Here is a 17,107-nt window from a genome sequence, read left to right as displayed (position 1 = left end):
TGGCAGATGATGCTATGAAGTTGCAGCCATACCATTCTAAATCAATGACACCTTGCAGATCAATGAAGAATGCAACCTTGGTATGTTCTTAAGTTAGTTGTGTTCCTTCCAATTCTTCCACTTCCTTTAACCTTAGCCTTTCATTGCAACCTTGTGAAAGACCTAGCTGATCTTTGAGGATGTATTCATGGGTGCTGGTATGTATGTGTGTATCTCTACTCTTAGTATTTGATTCCCTTCATGAGATCTAACCAAATATTGTGCTCTATTTCATATACTCACTTATGCTTGTTTGAGAGAATAAAACCATAGGTTCTGAGTGATTGAGTGCTAGATGTGAGAATTAGAGTTGAAGCATGTTCTTCCTTCAAGATTTGAGTATGTTTACTTTGAAGCCGTGTGCCTTTGAGCTATAGCTTCCACTTTACACACTTATTGATCATCTATCTTGGCAACTCTATGGTGTTGGATGCATGATTAAAGTTTTCTTTCATTAGTTGTTTTCAAAGTTAGTTTTCTAACCTTTTGGTGTTAGAGAGTCAGTAAAACGTTTGTGGGTATCGTTTCTGTTAAACCCTCAGGAGACACAACTCTTCCGATTAGGGATGCCGAGAGGTTTAAAGGCTTGTTGCATATGCACATTGCAATCGAGTTACCTACAGAAGTGGTTTAGTTAACTTCTTGTTTTGTTTTCAACTTTATTCTCTTTTGTTTTGCTCGAGGACTAGCAAAATCTAGGTCTGGGGGTATTTGATCAGTTCACAATTGTATATCATTTTGTACCCTTCTTGCTTATGATTTGGTTATGTTATTGAGTCAAACGTGTGCTTTTAATCCCTTTTCTGTTTATCATTCAGTTCATTGGGCCTTAGGTAACAATGGTGTCTTTGGATAAGAAAAGATGCAAAATGGTGCAAAAACGAGCAGACTGGGTTAGCAACTCATTTCGGCCTTAACATCTTTCTCCGAACTTGGATTGGCCCAAATAATATGTAGTTGGAAAGATGAGAGTCTGAACTTCAAGATGGACTACTCAAATGCATCAGATAATGAAGTTGAGCCCAATTCGTGAGCCCATATGCACACCAAGCTCAGGATTGCATTTTCCAGTTGTTGAGCCTTGGATACTTTCTTTGAGCCATGTGACTCACCACAGCTTTCCTTGACTTTAGACCTGACATGTTGAGCAATTAAGGGAGGTAATTGAGAGGAGAGGTCTTTTCCTTGACTTTAGACCTGACATGTTGAGCAATTAAGGGAGGTCTTTCCTTGACTTTAGACCTGACATGTTGAGCAATTAAGGGAGGTTTAAGGGAGGTGTGTCAGCTACTCAAGTGCAGAGGAGTCACTCCATTCACCAATAATTCACTCCAGCCATCCTATATCACTTGATTGAGCCCAAAATCAGAAAAAACTCCAACAAGCCTTCCTTCCATTTCCTACGAATTTGTTCTTTCTCTGCCATCACCAACCACCCAAACTCATCCCAAATCACCTCTTTAGTTGCCATACTCTAGACATGAGAAAGTTCTTGGAGTAGCATTAGACGTGGAGAAGCACCTGGAGAAGCCTTGGAAACCACAAGCAACTTCAGAATTGGGTTTCTCTACTCTTATTGCATTCAATATGTTTTCTCATTTTTGCTTAAGTTTCATTTCCATTATGAGTAGCTAAATTCATAACTAGGGCTATGATGTAACCTAACATGAATATTCTGGGTTTATAAGTTGAAGTTTTGAGTTTCAAGTTTGATTCATGATTCATATTCCTATTCTTTATGCTTATCAGTTAATATGCTTGTTTGGATGATTGATCACCATTAGAACTTGTATATTAGCTACCTTGGTTTGAATCAAGAGTAGACACCATGCTTTGATTTGAATTGAACTATGAATAAGAAAAGTATGTATGGACATTCGACAACAGGGATTAGATACATGCTTGGTTGTTTAAATTGTTCTTCTATGCTTAATGGGTTCCTAATGCTTAATTTAGATTAGACAACAAATGATCAAGTTAGGGAATTAGGAGCACAAGGTTCGGACCAGACACCATGGCCTAATCATACTTTAGCTAGAATCAACCTTTGAATCCGAATGAGACTTGTCACTTGACTCCTTATAACCCAGAATTGAATTGTTATGGTGAATCGAATGCCCTAGTCTCCCAATCTGTTTTCCAGCCTACAAAAGTACTCTTGTTACATTTGTTCATCTTGCTTTTGTTTGAAATTTCGTTTTGCCTCATTTGTTCAACAATTACAACCACTCTTGCTTTAAATTCGGTTTTAGACTTAACCTCCTACTTTCTTGAATTTGGTAATCTAAGTACATAACTAATTTTAACTTCTCAGTCCTCGTGGGTACGACCTCGTACTTGTCTTGCTATACTGCTAATTGGCCCGTACAATTGCGAGTTAACATTTTAACAACACTAGAGCATATAAAATGCACTGGCTCTACAAGCCCAAGCTAATTATCCAATCAAGCATCATATCCCTTTTTAAAAAGATAAAATTCAAGTACGCCAATCGACATGCAACGCCAAGCGAAAAATTCATATTTTGCACCAAGCCACACTACAAGCTCAAGTGGGCCCAAGCCAAGCAAATGCCCTGGGCTTGCTGAGTAGGTTGTGGTATGATGATTATGAGCATTCATGAGGCCTATTGATGAGCCGAGAAATGGAAGTTTTGGGCTGCTTTGGAGTCCCGAAACTCAAGCCCATTTCTTGAGCCCAAATATATGGGTAAGCATAAAGGAGAGAAATAAGTATCCCATTACTTTAGAAAATTGGCTCATCACCTTAATAAAAATGGTCCATCACTTTTGGAGGTTGACCCATTCCTTTAGTACACTGACTCATCACCTTAGGAAGGCCCAAATGACGAAGAAAATATCTAAAAGTCTCCAGCACATGGCTAGAGACAAAACCACGACATAAGCCAAAAGCCACTCACAAAGGCAGACTGCTGGGAGGCTCCAGCATATGGCCAAAAGCAAACTTCAAAATAGATCATCCGGAAAACCAAAGGGTATTAGCGCTTGCAGGTTGCTAGGAGAAAAGGCACCCTTCAAATCAACGCCCTTACCTACTTTTTCTCCCACCAGCTCTTGCCATCAAAGAGGAGGAGGAACGAATGTGAGGTAGTAGCCAAAAATAGGAGTTTAACACTGAAGCAGAATATTTCACAAAAGAGGTTGAATCGAAGGAAGATAAGAGAAATGGAGAAGAAGACTTAGCAAAATTGGAGATAACCAACTAGGGTTTCTTGGGAAGAAGGAGCTTCTAGCGGCTATAAAAGGAGGTACCTCCTACCCATTGAACACAACCACACCCACTACTTCACCACTAGCTACAACTAGATCCAGAGAGCAAGCATCATTTATCATCCCTGGAACCCTTCAATTTCAAGCCATATTCCTCCATCTCTTCTCATTTTCTCTTTTGGCAACCATTCTAGAGCTTGACAAAGCTTTCGTCAAGCTGCCGGAAACTTGCTCAAACCACTCATCATTCCACTTTTCCTCTCTCTCTCTCTCTCTCTCTCTCCCCCCATCTAACCAGATCTAAAGAGCAAGCATCATCTCTCACCCCTAGAACCCTAAAATTTCAAGCCATATTTCTCCATCTCTTCCAATTTTCTCTTTTGGCAAGCCATTCTAGAGCTTGACAAGCTTTCGTCAAGCTACGAGAAACTTGCTCAAATTACTCATTCTTCCACTCTCTCTCTCTCTCTCTATCTCTCCCATCTAACCCATATCCAGAGAGCAAGCATCATCTCTAATCTCTGAAACCCTGCAATTTCGAGTCCTATTCCTCCATCTGCTCCCATTTTCTCTGCTGACAAGCCATTTCGGAGCCTGACGATGCTTTCGTCAACGAATTCTCTTAAAATTTCTTCTCCTCTACTTTAAAACCCATGTTTCTCCTAGGAATTCACAGCTCTCTCTCTCTTTAATGCTAAACTCATGACTGCTTTGCTTCCATGCCACAAGCTTCTCATGCCAAGCTAAGGATCTATCTGTAAGCGGCTGTTGTTTTTGTTGGTGAAGATAACCAATGTGCTTCTTAAGGCTTTACTACCCTTTCGAAGCATTCTTAGGGTCTGATTATTGAACTCAGACACAAGGGGTAAATTCACCCACTTGCTCCTTACGGCACCCCAGCCCATTTGTAGTTGCCGGAAAGAAAAAGCCCCATACACATTCCAATTGTCAAAACCAATTGTTTATATTTTTTTTAAATAAAAAGAATTTTATATATATTTAAAACGTAAAATGAGAAAAAAAAAATAAGTTTCAAATTTTTTATACATTAGAAAAAAAGAATTTACTGACATTTAAAAGTGTTAGGATCTTTTATCATCAGAAAGCTTGCCCAGGCTTGTTGATTCTTGGACCGCCATAGAGTGGTGAATCAAGCCTTCATTGCCCTTTTTTTGAGTTAGCTAGAACTTAGCCCAAAGCATCCCGAAAGAGAAGCAAGTCATAGGGGAGTACTATGTTGTTCTTCCAGTGGTTGAGAAATAGGTGCGATGATTTGCTGATGTTGAACAGAGATTGTATGAGCTTGGGAGCTTGGAGTGGGGGAGATAAAGACCCACAAATTTAGCAAATGGGAATGCATGCGCTTGGCATAGCGATAGATATGCTTGAGTATGGGTGCTAAGAATTTGTTGTTTGAATATCTAGCTATGGTGATTTAAGAGTTTCAAGAGAGAAAGAGAATGGAAGGAAAATCTTGAGGCTTGAAGGCTATGGTGTTCATAGCTTGGCAGAGTATGTGGAGTGAGGAAAGGCTTTGAGTTATGCTTGATGAGGCTTTATAAGGAAGATAAAGGATTTCAAAGCTTAAAAAGTAGGAGAAATGGTTGTGATGACTACTAGGATGCTTGCAATAGCCAAGAGAATGGGTTGATGGTCATTGGGATGCTTGCAACAGACAAAAGATGGAGGTTGATGGCTGAGGAATAACTATGATGACTGTTGGAATACTTCCAGCAATCTAAGGAAGGTGCTCTGATGGTTGTTGGGTGCTTGCAGTCACTCAAAGAAATGGGTTCTTATGGTTGCTGGGAGGCTTGCAACAACCCAAAGAAGTTGGTTTTTGCTTGGGCAAAGCCTCCCAATTTATAGAAGGTGAAGACTCTCTTTGGTTTCCAATAAGTAAAAGGAAGTGTTTGAACTGGCCTATTTACAACGAGTAAAATGGAGAATTGAGACATTCTTATTTCCAACAGGTAAAGCTAGGCATTGAAAAATGACTATTTCCTAAGGGTAAAAGGAAGTGTCGGAATTTTGGCTTATTTCCAACTGGTAATAAGGAGCGCTTAAAGAATATCTTATTTGCTCACCCACATTGGAGAACTCCAAGTAACTAGCCCAAAGTCTCCATTATCCAAGAGCTTTTGTGGGCCTTGTGGACCTCCTTAACCTTCCACATCACAACCCCTCGTGTAAGCCCTGTGAACCACATGACTTGGGTTCATGTGAGCTTGGTAGGTGAATGGCATTAGGAAAATGTATTAGCCTTGCATGGAGTTATTGGCATGTGCTTGAAATGCTTAGGCATGTGTTGTACCAACTTAGGCTTTTGTGATCAAGCTTAGAGACATCATATTTAAATGAATAGGTTTGGCATGGCTTGGATACTCTTAGAATATGTATAAAAGCATGCATATACATATATATATATATATATATTTATTTATTTATTTATTTATTTTCCTGTATTAAATACCAATTTATCCCTTTATTTCATATGTCATATTGGGCTTTAAATGCCCTTGGTGTCTCGTGACTTTTTAGGCCTCAACAAAAAAGTTATAAAAATAATAATAATAACAGTGCACCTTTAATATCAACCTTTGGATCGCAGTTGCACGAGATGTTACAATGCTCACGCCTACACGTGATACTTTTTCTTCTTGGACAGCACATGCACTGGGCCCATAAAAAAATTTGGCATGGGCTACATGTGGCCTGGTTGGAGGGTTAAAAGGCTAATTGTGGCCCTCATAATTTGATTTTTTTTTTTTTTTCCCGTAGCTGGAGATGAATTTTGCATATTTTGAGGGCTACATATGACCTATAAGTCATGATTAGAGATGATCTTATAGACTTTTAACCCATTTTTTTTATTTTTAAAATTTCATTAACTGAAGGGAGGTTCGAGCATTGTTGGAGAGGTCTTAAGGGGGTTCGAGCATTACTGAAGGTGTTTCAAGAGAGCTCAAGCATTGCTCAAGAAGGCCTCGAATGATATCCTCACAAATTTTCCTCATCATATCCTCACAAAAGCAGAGACCCAACATCATCAAAGGTGAAGAGAAAATGACACTAAATGTATCCAAACAAAACCCAAACTCGTTATCTCATCAACCATAAATGAATTCAAACTGTTTATGCATTATGAAGGTCAAATGTACCAACGGTTACACATTGCGCAATCTCACAAGTGAGAGGAGCATACCTCTAAATCACATAGATACAAAAACAAGGGTAGTGTTTTTCCAAGGTAGAAGATCAGTTTTTGACTACTAGGGGAAGATGCATCTGCCGCCCTTGCATTTCCAAGGACGATCGACTAGACATGTGCCCTTAAGCAGACCCTGTTTCCTTAGGACCCACCCATCCTTCTCTTTCTTGTTTTCACCCCAAAGAGATTAGTTGCACCGTCACTTCTCGGATCAAGCCCTCCTCCAACACCAGGACGTCGACAGCTCCAGAGCCTCCCCCTCCATTTCACTCGTGAACCTCGACACGAGTGGGGCCTCCCCATCACACGTGTCCCCACCTGGCCCCATGTAAAAAAGGGTTGACTTTTGCAAACACGTCCAACCAAAGATTTCTCTGTGTGTGTGTTTTTTCTAATTTCTTTTTGTTCTTAACCTGTGCCCACTCCACTTCTTCCTTCGCTAGCCGACGTCTCTCTCTTTCCGATTGTCTGACGGTCAACCCTAAGTTTGTGTTTTTATGAGGGTAGGGTCACAGAGAAACAGAGCACCCTCTAGAGGTTTCTGCGATTCACAAAAGTCAAAGCCACAAGCCGCCAAACCTGCCCTCACTCTGAAGCAACCACTCGGTTCCCCTTGTGTTTCAAGATAAACTTTCTAAATAAGTTATGGTGATGGTAGTTGAATAATACCACACACACCCTAGATTTTTTTCTTTTTCTTTTTCAACACGTCGTTTTCTAGTCTGATTAACAGTCTTGCAACATAACGTAACGATAGGTCATTCCTCATAATGCAGAGTACTAATCACCTCTTAATTAATGAATTTGGATGTGCATAATTTAGTTTAGTTGCAAGAATTAATTTTGTTTTCTCTTGTGATAACGATGGAGGCAATTGTATGTGTGTGGGTGGACCACTATGTTGGTATTTAGGCATAGCATAGGCACTGACTGTTTGCACCGCCAGCCCATCGACTGCAAAAATGTACATCTAAAGATCTAAATAGTGAAGCGTAGAGATTTGGGAAATTAGACATGGTTCAAGTTATATAATAAGCTACTGATTGCTTGGAATTATCAATAAATAAATAAAAAATCTTGGAAATTATGCACTAAACATGCATGCTTAGTCTTCTATGAGTATAAACCTTAAATACGGGAAGGCTTTAATTTTTATCTTCTTTTAGCAAATATTCTATGTTTGTAGTAAAGCATCTAACCTCATCGGTAATCATTTATAACCATTCATTACATTAACTAATGGAGCAAGGAGAGAAGATCAATCAGATCAGCTGCAAAAACCAAAAAACAAAAAACAAAAAAAAAAATTTAGTCTATTATGGTTTTCATGACATGTGAGCAACTTTATGTTATAAGTTTTATTAAGGAAGATACATTTGAACCATATCTCTTTTTCTTTTTCTCTCAAAGGTATCGTATGAATTGGCAATCCATACGACTCATCCCGTACGATCGAGACTAATTCGAAAAAAAAAGAGTTGAGAAAAAAGTTGGGTTTTATAGCTTGATCCCTCTAATTGAACTGTTTTTTTTTTATAGTTCGCAAGTCATCATACTTCATCTACTCCTTCTTAAGTAACTATATCCAGGTAGCCAATTATATGCCTCCTTAAAGAATTTAGAAAGAGTGATAATGAAGAATTTGTTTATTCAAAGAAAGAGAGAACAACTCTTTGAAAAATAATGAAAAGTTATATTTCTATTGATTCTTTAGTGGTTGACTCTTGCTTTGGTTGAGATTGGGTCATGGGTCAGGTAGCTTTGGTCCACCTTATTGCATCTATCCAATCAAAAACACAATATAACAAGACAAAGAACACACTTAAATGAAAACACAGAGAACGCAGCAAACCAAAAAAGTAAATTAATGGCTCCTCCATAATTTGGGTTGTGTAAAATTTTCCAAAATAAAACTTACCTTTTTGAAAAAATTATAGAATACTACGGTCACGTCATATATTTTATACACGTGTTATAATATAAGTGGATGACATAATTCATTTTCCTTTATTTTAAGAAATGATATTAATAAATATTCACTCATATTATAACACGTGTACAATATGTACGACGTGACTTTATTATAGTAATATTCTAAAATAATCACTCGCATTTTTCGCACAAAGAATATCAATAGTAATATAATGAGGTGGTGCCAAATGTTCAGTTTACCAAATATGTTAGTGTTTGAACGGGAAGAGAATTCTTAGTTAAGTCAAAGTAGAATCCATACAAAACACCAAAACCCTCTCGCTTGCTTTTAAAGTCAAGAGGCAAACACGTAGACGTGACACCTTCCCCTCTCCATCTGCTCCACCCTTTCCCTTCTTTTATTTCTTCATGAGCTTTCATTTCTCATCTTATCAACTCATTTTCTTTCAGCCTTCTCCTTCTTCTTCTGTTGACAATGGAGGACGCAATGGGTGCCACGTGGTCCGACGGGTCGGAGGAAGAGCTTGTGAGAGAGCTTCTGGACAATGAAACACCATTCTTTGTGCTACCAGAGGAGGCTCTACAATCCCAGATGAGTGTTTCCAATGAAGATAGTGTTGTTAATCGGTTCATCCCGACCGTCTATTCTGGTCCAACAATCAAAGATATCGAGACTGCTTTGTCTGTCACCACTGGAACAATTCAACCCCAAGAACTTTCACCGGCTAGGTTTGTATATGTTACAATAATAATAATTATTTTCATTTAATTTTAATTTTAATTGGGTTTTTTTTTTCCTGTGTATTATTGTGCAGGCTCTCAACACTGGAAAGGGGTTTGAGCAAAGTTGAGCATAAGTACACTCTGAAGATTAAAAGCTGTGACAATGGAGCAATGGCTGATGATGGCTATAAATGGAGGAAGTACGGGCAGAAATCCATTAAGAATAGCCCAAATCCTAGGTAAATATTTTAGTATATCTCATTCTTTCTTCTTCGTTTTCTTCTTCCCCTCTATGGAATTAAGTATTTTAAAAGCTGTAAGGTTCGGTATTATTGCCGCCATAGTAAATATCATACGATTGTTTTTTTAAGATGAGAGCCGTAGTTTCTCTTTATTGGGTGCAGTGGTAAGTACTTTATTGCTGAAATTATATGAATTTTAATTTTAAAATACTAATTATTAAAACGTTGAGTAACTTGTCGTGAATGGCTAATGCAAGAAGCTTCAAGAGAAGTGTGAATAACGATATATTTCTTTCGTAACAAGATAATGTATGCCTATTAAACAGGGAAAAAATAAGAAAAAAGAGATCAAATCTATATATCTGTATTCATGGATTGGAATGCTAGTTATTTCAAACTTGAAAGAAGTGACAAGTGATGCATAGAAGTCGCATCATTTGTTTATTTCAAACCTAAACCATTCAACTTTGCATTGAAGGCTTAATTAGGGTCCTAAACCTACTTCATTATAGTATACGTATGAGTCCGAATCTGCATGATTTAGGCAACTTTAATACTAATTAAGCAGACTAGTTTACAAATTTCTCTCTAATTAGTACTGCCCCATGAATCCAACCGCCCTAATCAACACCTTAAGCAGGTAGATTATCCTTAAATATGTCTACCTATGCAAGTAGCTTGACCTAAATGAGGTCCAAGCCTAGGCCTAGGTCTAGGCCACACTATCAACCCTGACAATAAATTAAAACAAAGTTTGACACAGTGCTACAATCATGCAATTAAAGTATATCTCAAATTCTTTTTTTCTTTTTTTGAATTATTTATTTCCATTTTCTTACCAAGCTTTTTTTTGGGTTGTGTTGATTAAAAAATTTTGAAAAATAGGAGCTATTACAGGTGCACAAACCCAAGGTGCAGTGCTAAGAAGCAAGTTGAGAGGTCCAGTGAGGACCCAGACACACTCATCATCACCTATGAAGGGCTCCACTTACACTTTGCCTACCCATTTTTCCCACTCAACAACCAGGCCCAGAACACCAGCCCACCTATGAAGAAGCCTAGGAACAAAACCTCACAGCCACGCACAGAAGACCGTGAACATGAAGCCCAAGAGAGCCCGCGAAGCATTACCCCTGACCCGGACCCGGATCTGCAGCCCGGCCCATTCCCCGACCAACATCAAGAATTTGTTGAAAAAGAGCCGAGCACACAAGGGTTGCTTCAAGATGTGGTGCCATTTATGATTAGGAACCCTAATCCATCAAGTGCTTCTTCAAATTCTTCTTGTTCCTCCTACCAGTCGTCTCCAACATCTCCTTCTTCTCTATCATGGGCTACTTCGTATTTCGATGTTGGTTTTAATCATAGCTGTGGATGAATGAATTCATATTGTTATAGTCTAATCATCGTAGTTAATTATTATATATGTGAAATATACAAGGAGGTACAATAATGATATGTATGTTAAAGTCCCATGTAGATTTTATTGTCGATATCATAAGGCAATAAAGAATGTTTCAAACTACAAGTAGTAGATAAGTATTGATTAAGTTAATTTTGTGTTATGTTATGTAACTTATGCTATTTGAAGCCCAAAAAAAAAAAAAAAAATAACTTAAGTAACCACACCAAATTTGTCTATTCATGTTTAAAGTACGACAAGGGTGAGAAGCTAGTTTTGAAGTGCATTTTCTATATAGCCACATTTTTTATTTTGGCACCCCTTCATGTATTGTGAGATGAGGGTGTAAAGGAGTCGAGAGAGTTATTTTAGGAGTGGCAAAATCTAAATATATTTTTCTATTTTTGAAAATTATAATACCATCTTCAGGCTCCAAAACTCGAAGAAGCACTACATATTGACAAAAGTAACCTCACTAATTTCATACCCCATGTCCCATAACCAAGGGCGAATTGGTAATTCAATAATAAAGAAGGCGGTTTCTGATTCTGGGCACGAAATCATTCCCTTTCTCCGCCTCTGCTCCTTCAGTCCCACACCATCCTAATTCCGGTAACCCCTCGTTCGCTCTCTCTTTCTTTCCAGCCCTATCAAATTTTCGCACCTGAATTTTTTCTCGGAAACCAAACAGACCCGCAAAGCTCTCTCTAGGGTTTCAAAAGCACCGTTTTCTACCCGATACGATCCTCAAGGCTCGATACAATGGTTTTCTCAAGCATCGGACGCTCGCTTTCCCACTCGGCTCGTTCTAAATTCAAAAGAGTGATAATATCACAAAAAACCTTATTTTTAAATCTCTTCTCTAAATTTATTTCTTGTTGGTTGATGAAGTTTGATATTTTGCTGTGTAGAACGTGATTTCGGGTACTTACAACGGAAGGACTACATTTCTGCACGAAACGGTGCCACTCGGAAATGCGTGCATTTCAGGCGTTGATGGCGAGCTAGGGCTTCTGAGGGGATATTTGACTTATAATGGAGCTGGGAAGCAGCTCGTCTCTAATACGTACTTGTCGAATTTTAAGTCTTTTCTCACAAACCCTAGAATTCGTCGCTTCTTCTCCAGCCGAGGGCACGAGAAGAAAAGTAAGGTTCTATGCCCAAACGTTAAAGAAAAATGTTTGATTCGTAATGTATTTATGTATGGATTTTACAGTTGTTTATTCTTTCAGATTATGAAAATTATTATCCAAAAAATAAGAAGGAAATTCCAAAAGGGGATGGGCAGAAATCCGGGTCCAAAGGTGTGTCACATATTTAGTAATTGTAGGTTTTTTTTTTTTTTTTTTTTTTTCCAATTAATGTGTTTTGAGTGAGTGCAACATTATTTTACTGTACTCATTAGTTTCAGTTTTCTTCAGAGGGCTCAAATGCAGGTGATCAGGGGAATCCCCGGGAATTTTTTATTCCTTGGCATCAGATTATCGGTCCCATTATGTTCCTTGGCTTTGTTTTCACATCAATATTACTTAATCCTCAACAAGCGAAGGAGGTAATCAATATGATTACAGCAACTAGTTGTTGAATAGATGGATAGGTTGGTTAAGGTCGCTGTGTATGTGAATTGCAATCTATTTTCTTGTGCTAGATAACATTTGTTTTGTTGGCATCTTCATGCATTCTTCTTGTTGGTGCTAACGAAATGTTGTTGCATTATGTTCACCTTTATATACTGTTGAGGATTTCTGCACTTGGGACTTAGAAAGATTCATATGGTTTGCGGGCTTCCGTGCATTTTAGATAAATTCTATTCTGTTGCATTCATGTCAGAAAGCATAAGTATTATGCATATAGTATTTCTTCAACACAGTGAGTATGAAGTAGCATCTTGTAGGCCATCTGCCAAACAAGTTCTAGTAACCTAGCCATTTCATGCTGTTATGTTATCCGAAAAACTGCTTGGAGGATCATTTGATTCTATAGTTTGTTAAAGATTAAGGATTTATGATATTAATACTTGTGGTTTTGCATTTCTCCCTACAACTATGGAGAAATTTTTTATCTGATTTTCTTTAATTATTTCTGTCTAAGCTGATTGGTATATTTCCCAGATAAGTTTCCAAGAATTTAAAAACAAACTACTTGAACCTGGGTTGGTGGATCACATTGAAGTTGCAAACAAATCAGTTGCGAAAGTGTATGTAAGGAGCTCCCCACATGATAGGAAACAGAGTGGCGATGATGCTGTAAAGGGACCTGCTGATGGTTCTTCCACAGGAGGAAATACAACCCAGTATAAATATTATTTTAACATAGGGAGTGTTGAATCTTTTGAGGAAAAGTTGGAGGAAGCCCAAGAAGCTTTAGGGTTTGACCGTCATGATTTTGTTCCTGTAATTTATGTATCCCAAATAAATTGGTTCCAAGAGTTGATGAGGTATGGGCCAACGGCGTTGCTTCTGGGAGCCCTTTGGTTTATGAGCCGAAAAATGCCTAGCATTGGTGGTCCAGGTGGAAAAGGTGGCCGAGGAATATTCAATATAGGGAAAGCGCAGATCACAAAATTGGATAAGAATGCCAAAAACAAGGTTAAGTATGCATTTCATTTACTTGTGTTTTCCTTCATCATATTTATTGTCTTAGTATTAAAATGAAACCTAAACTGAATTATTTACAACAATTACATTCATGCCCACATTATGATTCAGGTTTTTTTTAAAGATGTAGCTGGCTGTGATGAGGCTAAGCAAGAAATAATGGAGTTTGTGCACTTTCTAAAGAATCCTAAGAAATACGAGGAGTTGGGAGCAAAAATTCCAAAAGGTGCTCTTCTTGTTGGCCCTCCTGGAACAGGAAAGACGCTTCTTGCAAAGGCAACTGCAGGTGAATCTAGGGTGCCTTTTCTATCTATATCTGGTTCAGATTTTATGGAAATGTTTGTTGGTGTTGGGCCATCAAGGGTTCGAAGCTTATTTCAAGAGGCAAGACAGTGCGCACCCAGTATAATATTTATTGATGAGATTGATGCAATTGGCCGAGCTAGAGGGCGTGGAGGCTTTTCAGGTGGCCATGACGAGCGTGAAAGTACTCTCAATCAATTACTTGTGGAAATGGATGGATTTGGAACCACTGCTGGAGTTGTTGTACTTGCTGGCACCAATAGGCCAGATATTCTAGATAAAGCACTCTTGAGGCCTGGTCGGTTTGACCGTCAAATTACTATTGATAAACCAGACATCAAAGGTCGTAACCAGATTTTTCAAATATATCTGAACAAGCTCAAGTTGGATTTGGAACCATCATATTACTCAGAGAGACTTGCTGCTCTCACTCCTGGATTTGCTGGAGCAGACATAGCAAATGTCTGCAACGAAGCTGCCTTGATTGCTGCAAGGAATGAGAGCCCAAAGATCACCATGAAACATTTTGAGGCAGCTATAGACAGGGTGATAGGTGGTCTAGAGAAGAAGAACAAGGTATCTGTTGCCACTGCATGACATTCTGCGTAGTTGTTGACTTCTTTATGACTCAAAGATTACTGAGTATTAGAAAGGTTTTGTATGGAGCTACCGAGATATTTAAAGCTTTACTGGTTTCTTTATGCAGGTAGTAAGCAAGCTGGAAAGACGGACTGTTGCTTACCATGAATCTGGTCATGCTGTTGCTGGTTGGTTCCTGGAACATGCAGAACCTTTGCTTAAAGTAACTATTGTTCCGCGTGGTACTGCAGCACTGGGGTTTGCTCAGTATGTTCCCAATGAAAATCTTCTTATGACCAAAGAGCAGCTCTTTGACATGACATGCATGACCCTTGGTGGTCGAGCTGCTGAGCAGGTAAAGCTCTCTTTCTTTCCCAAAGTTTCTGAATGAGTAAGTCGGGATATGAATCATATGATTAGATTTATTAAAGAATGAGGCTTATATGCTCCCACCATCCCTCCTTCCTCATTGAGACTGACTTATTTATGGTTTAGCTTCAACTCTAGAAAGTTACAAAGGCACTTTAGCATGGTATATCACTCGTTCAATTCAAATATGGCGAATGCAACTGAAACATGAAGTTGTTTAAATTTCTGAGAATGCCATCTTGGCAACCAAGCAACCATAAACTTTTAATAGTGAATGCCGAAAGTATGTGATGTATTTTGTTATTTAAATCTTTTGCATGAAATGATTCATAAGTAATGACTCCAGTTGTGTTGTAATGTTCAAGTAGTTTGTGACTGCAGACTTGTTTTATTTAACAATAATTATCATAAAATGATCAAGCACAATGCTGTAGACTCAAAAGGTGACGTTTACAAAATCTCATTGAGGGACCTTTTGTAGCTCTCAAAACCGAGGGGTCAAAGCTTCTCTGTTCTTGAACTTATTTCCTTTTGAATCTTTACATAGAAAGGTGTTCACATTCTCGAATCGTCAACAACTCTTCCATTAGTGTGCATGTATGTGTATGTTGTGCAATAATCTGTTTGTGGATGCCATCAGTTATTAAGTAAGATTTGTTAATATAGAAAACATGCCTAAAATCTTTGACTATACATCTTAGTCTGCGATTTGATAGAGACAAAAAAATTGTGGCTGGTTTTGCATGATGAGGCTCCTGTAGCTAGAAAGTTGAAGTCGTGGCATTGCTATGATGGCACAACATTTTAATTATAAAACGAAGGGCATCTTTGCAACATTTGAGAATTTATCAGCTGACTTTTATTGAGTCACTAACTGTTGCGATACTCTTGGAGTAGGTATTGTTGGGGAAGATTTCTACTGGAGCACAGAATGACTTGGAGAAAGTGACCAAAATGACTTATGCCCAAGTTGCAGTGTATGGCTTCAGCGACAAGGTGGGTCTTCTTTCTTTTCCTCAAAGGGATGATGCATTTGAGATGGCCAAGCCCTACAGCAGCAAGACCGGTGCAATAATCGACAGTGAAGTTAGAGAATGGGTGGCCAAAGCATATGTCCGCACCATTGAGCTGATAGAGGAGCACAAAGAGCAAATAGGACAGATCGCAGAGCTGTTGCTGGAAAAGGAGGTCCTTCACCAAGATGACTTGGTTCGAGTATTGGGAGAGCGCCCATTTAAGTCAAACGAGCCCACAAACTATGACAGATTCAAGGAAGGGTTCCAAGAAGAAGATAAGGAGCCTAAAGAGACCACTGAGGGTGGGAATGTGGACGATGGTCGGTCGCCACCCATTCAACCAGATGTTGTGCCTGCATAGTTGATTGATTTCATGGGGATTTTTGTTCATATAAAATGATATTTGTTGAAAGACTGGCTTCTTTGTTAGAACTGATTGTGAACTTCTTTGTATATCCAAATAACATATTAGGTACGTTTATCATCTGTTTCCCACATACAATTTCTTACTTGTTTTCTTTTTAAAGCCGTACTCTAGAGATGCATAGTATTAATCCCGCACTCAATACTCAATACTCTCAGTCTCTTTTTTTGGGGTCTCGTTTGTACAACAATAAAAATATAAATCTAAAGAGAAGGCATTCAAACTCTAGCGATCCTAGGAATAATTAAAATCAAAAGAAAAGTTTCTTCAACCCTAAGCTTCACATCAAGTCTCGATGACTCAACCTCGATCACCACGACTCAATGCCTTATATACTCGTGGTTCGTGGAAGGCCTGAATATCGACCTATAGTCCTCGGCTAAAAACCTTGGGCCTCGAAGAAGCTCGTAGTTTAAAGCTTATGACGTGAGATACTTAAGACCTAAGGTTTAAGACATGACACAGAATCTAGGCATGGTCTTAGGTCATTGAAGAAATTGGTGTCATGTTTCATGGAGGAGGAGCGACAGGCGGTAGTACACTTTGTTTGGTTTAGTTTTGTTCTTTTCTTTGGAATGAAAGGTCAGTCATTTTCGAAGCATCTTTCATTGTGAATACATGATGATTCTGACCATATAGGACTTTGTTGCTTTCTCCTTTATTTAGTGGGAAATGGACGAATGCTCTTTTTTAAATTACTTGGGTTGGGGGAACCGACTTTACATCTAGATTGTGATGTTCAGCTCACATACAAAACCAACTGCCTCCCCATACAGCTGTTTTACCCTTTTACTTTGGACCTCTCAACAGTAAAAAAAATAAAAATTACCAAGTTTCAATTCAAATTAATTGATTAATTAGTTTCCTAAGTGTGATTATGATTTGGATCATTAACAACTAACACGCACATTTGCCAGTAGGCAGCCACATTTGACCTCAGTAAAAATATATAAAATCGATGAGGGATCAAAAGTACTGCATTTGTTTTTCTGAGAACCACCCAACTAGAACTAGTACATATGCATGAATCATGATAGCTG

The 17,107-nt window shown here is 38.5% G+C and overlaps 2 protein-coding genes across 4 annotated transcripts; both read left to right on the top strand.

Moving 5' to 3' along the window:
• Window positions 1-8,766: 8,766 nt before the first annotated feature.
• Window positions 8,767-10,885, top strand: LOC117632142 (probable WRKY transcription factor 49). 2 transcript variants are annotated; one of them, XM_034365561.1, is made up of 3 exons: window positions 8,767-9,141; window positions 9,228-9,374; window positions 10,263-10,885. In XM_034365561.1, exons 1-3 carry the CDS (start codon window positions 8,888-8,890, stop codon window positions 10,753-10,755), a joined length of 894 nt encoding a protein of 297 aa, XP_034221452.1. In that variant the 5' UTR covers window positions 8,767-8,887; the 3' UTR covers window positions 10,756-10,885. The 2 variants fall into 2 exon arrangements, with proteins under 2 accessions (XP_034221452.1, XP_034221453.1); XM_034365562.1 differs by having other exon boundaries at window positions 10,275-10,844.
• A 401-nt stretch (window positions 10,886-11,286) lies between these two features.
• Window positions 11,287-16,145, top strand: LOC117630995 (ATP-dependent zinc metalloprotease FTSH 10, mitochondrial-like). 2 transcript variants are annotated; one of them, XM_034363900.1, is made up of 9 exons: window positions 11,287-11,601; window positions 11,691-11,925; window positions 12,012-12,083; window positions 12,201-12,331; window positions 12,891-13,367; window positions 13,488-14,255; window positions 14,386-14,613; window positions 15,525-15,741; window positions 15,975-16,145. In XM_034363900.1, the coding sequence occupies exons 1-9, from the start codon at window positions 11,542-11,544 to the stop codon at window positions 16,010-16,012; spliced, it is 2,226 nt and encodes a 741-aa protein (XP_034219791.1). In that variant the 5' UTR covers window positions 11,287-11,541; the 3' UTR covers window positions 16,013-16,145. The 2 variants fall into 2 exon arrangements, with proteins under 2 accessions (XP_034219791.1, XP_034219789.1); XM_034363898.1 differs by having other exon boundaries at window positions 15,525-16,145.
• Window positions 16,146-17,107: the final 962 nt, after the last annotated feature.

Source organism: Prunus dulcis, chromosome 6 (genome assembly GCF_902201215.1).
Source record: "Prunus dulcis chromosome 6, ALMONDv2, whole genome shotgun sequence".
In the NCBI taxonomy this organism is placed as follows: domain Eukaryota; kingdom Viridiplantae; phylum Streptophyta; class Magnoliopsida; order Rosales; family Rosaceae; genus Prunus; species Prunus dulcis.
The sequence above is the reverse complement of the archived record's forward strand: the minus strand, read 5'-3'. Positions and strand labels throughout refer to the sequence as shown.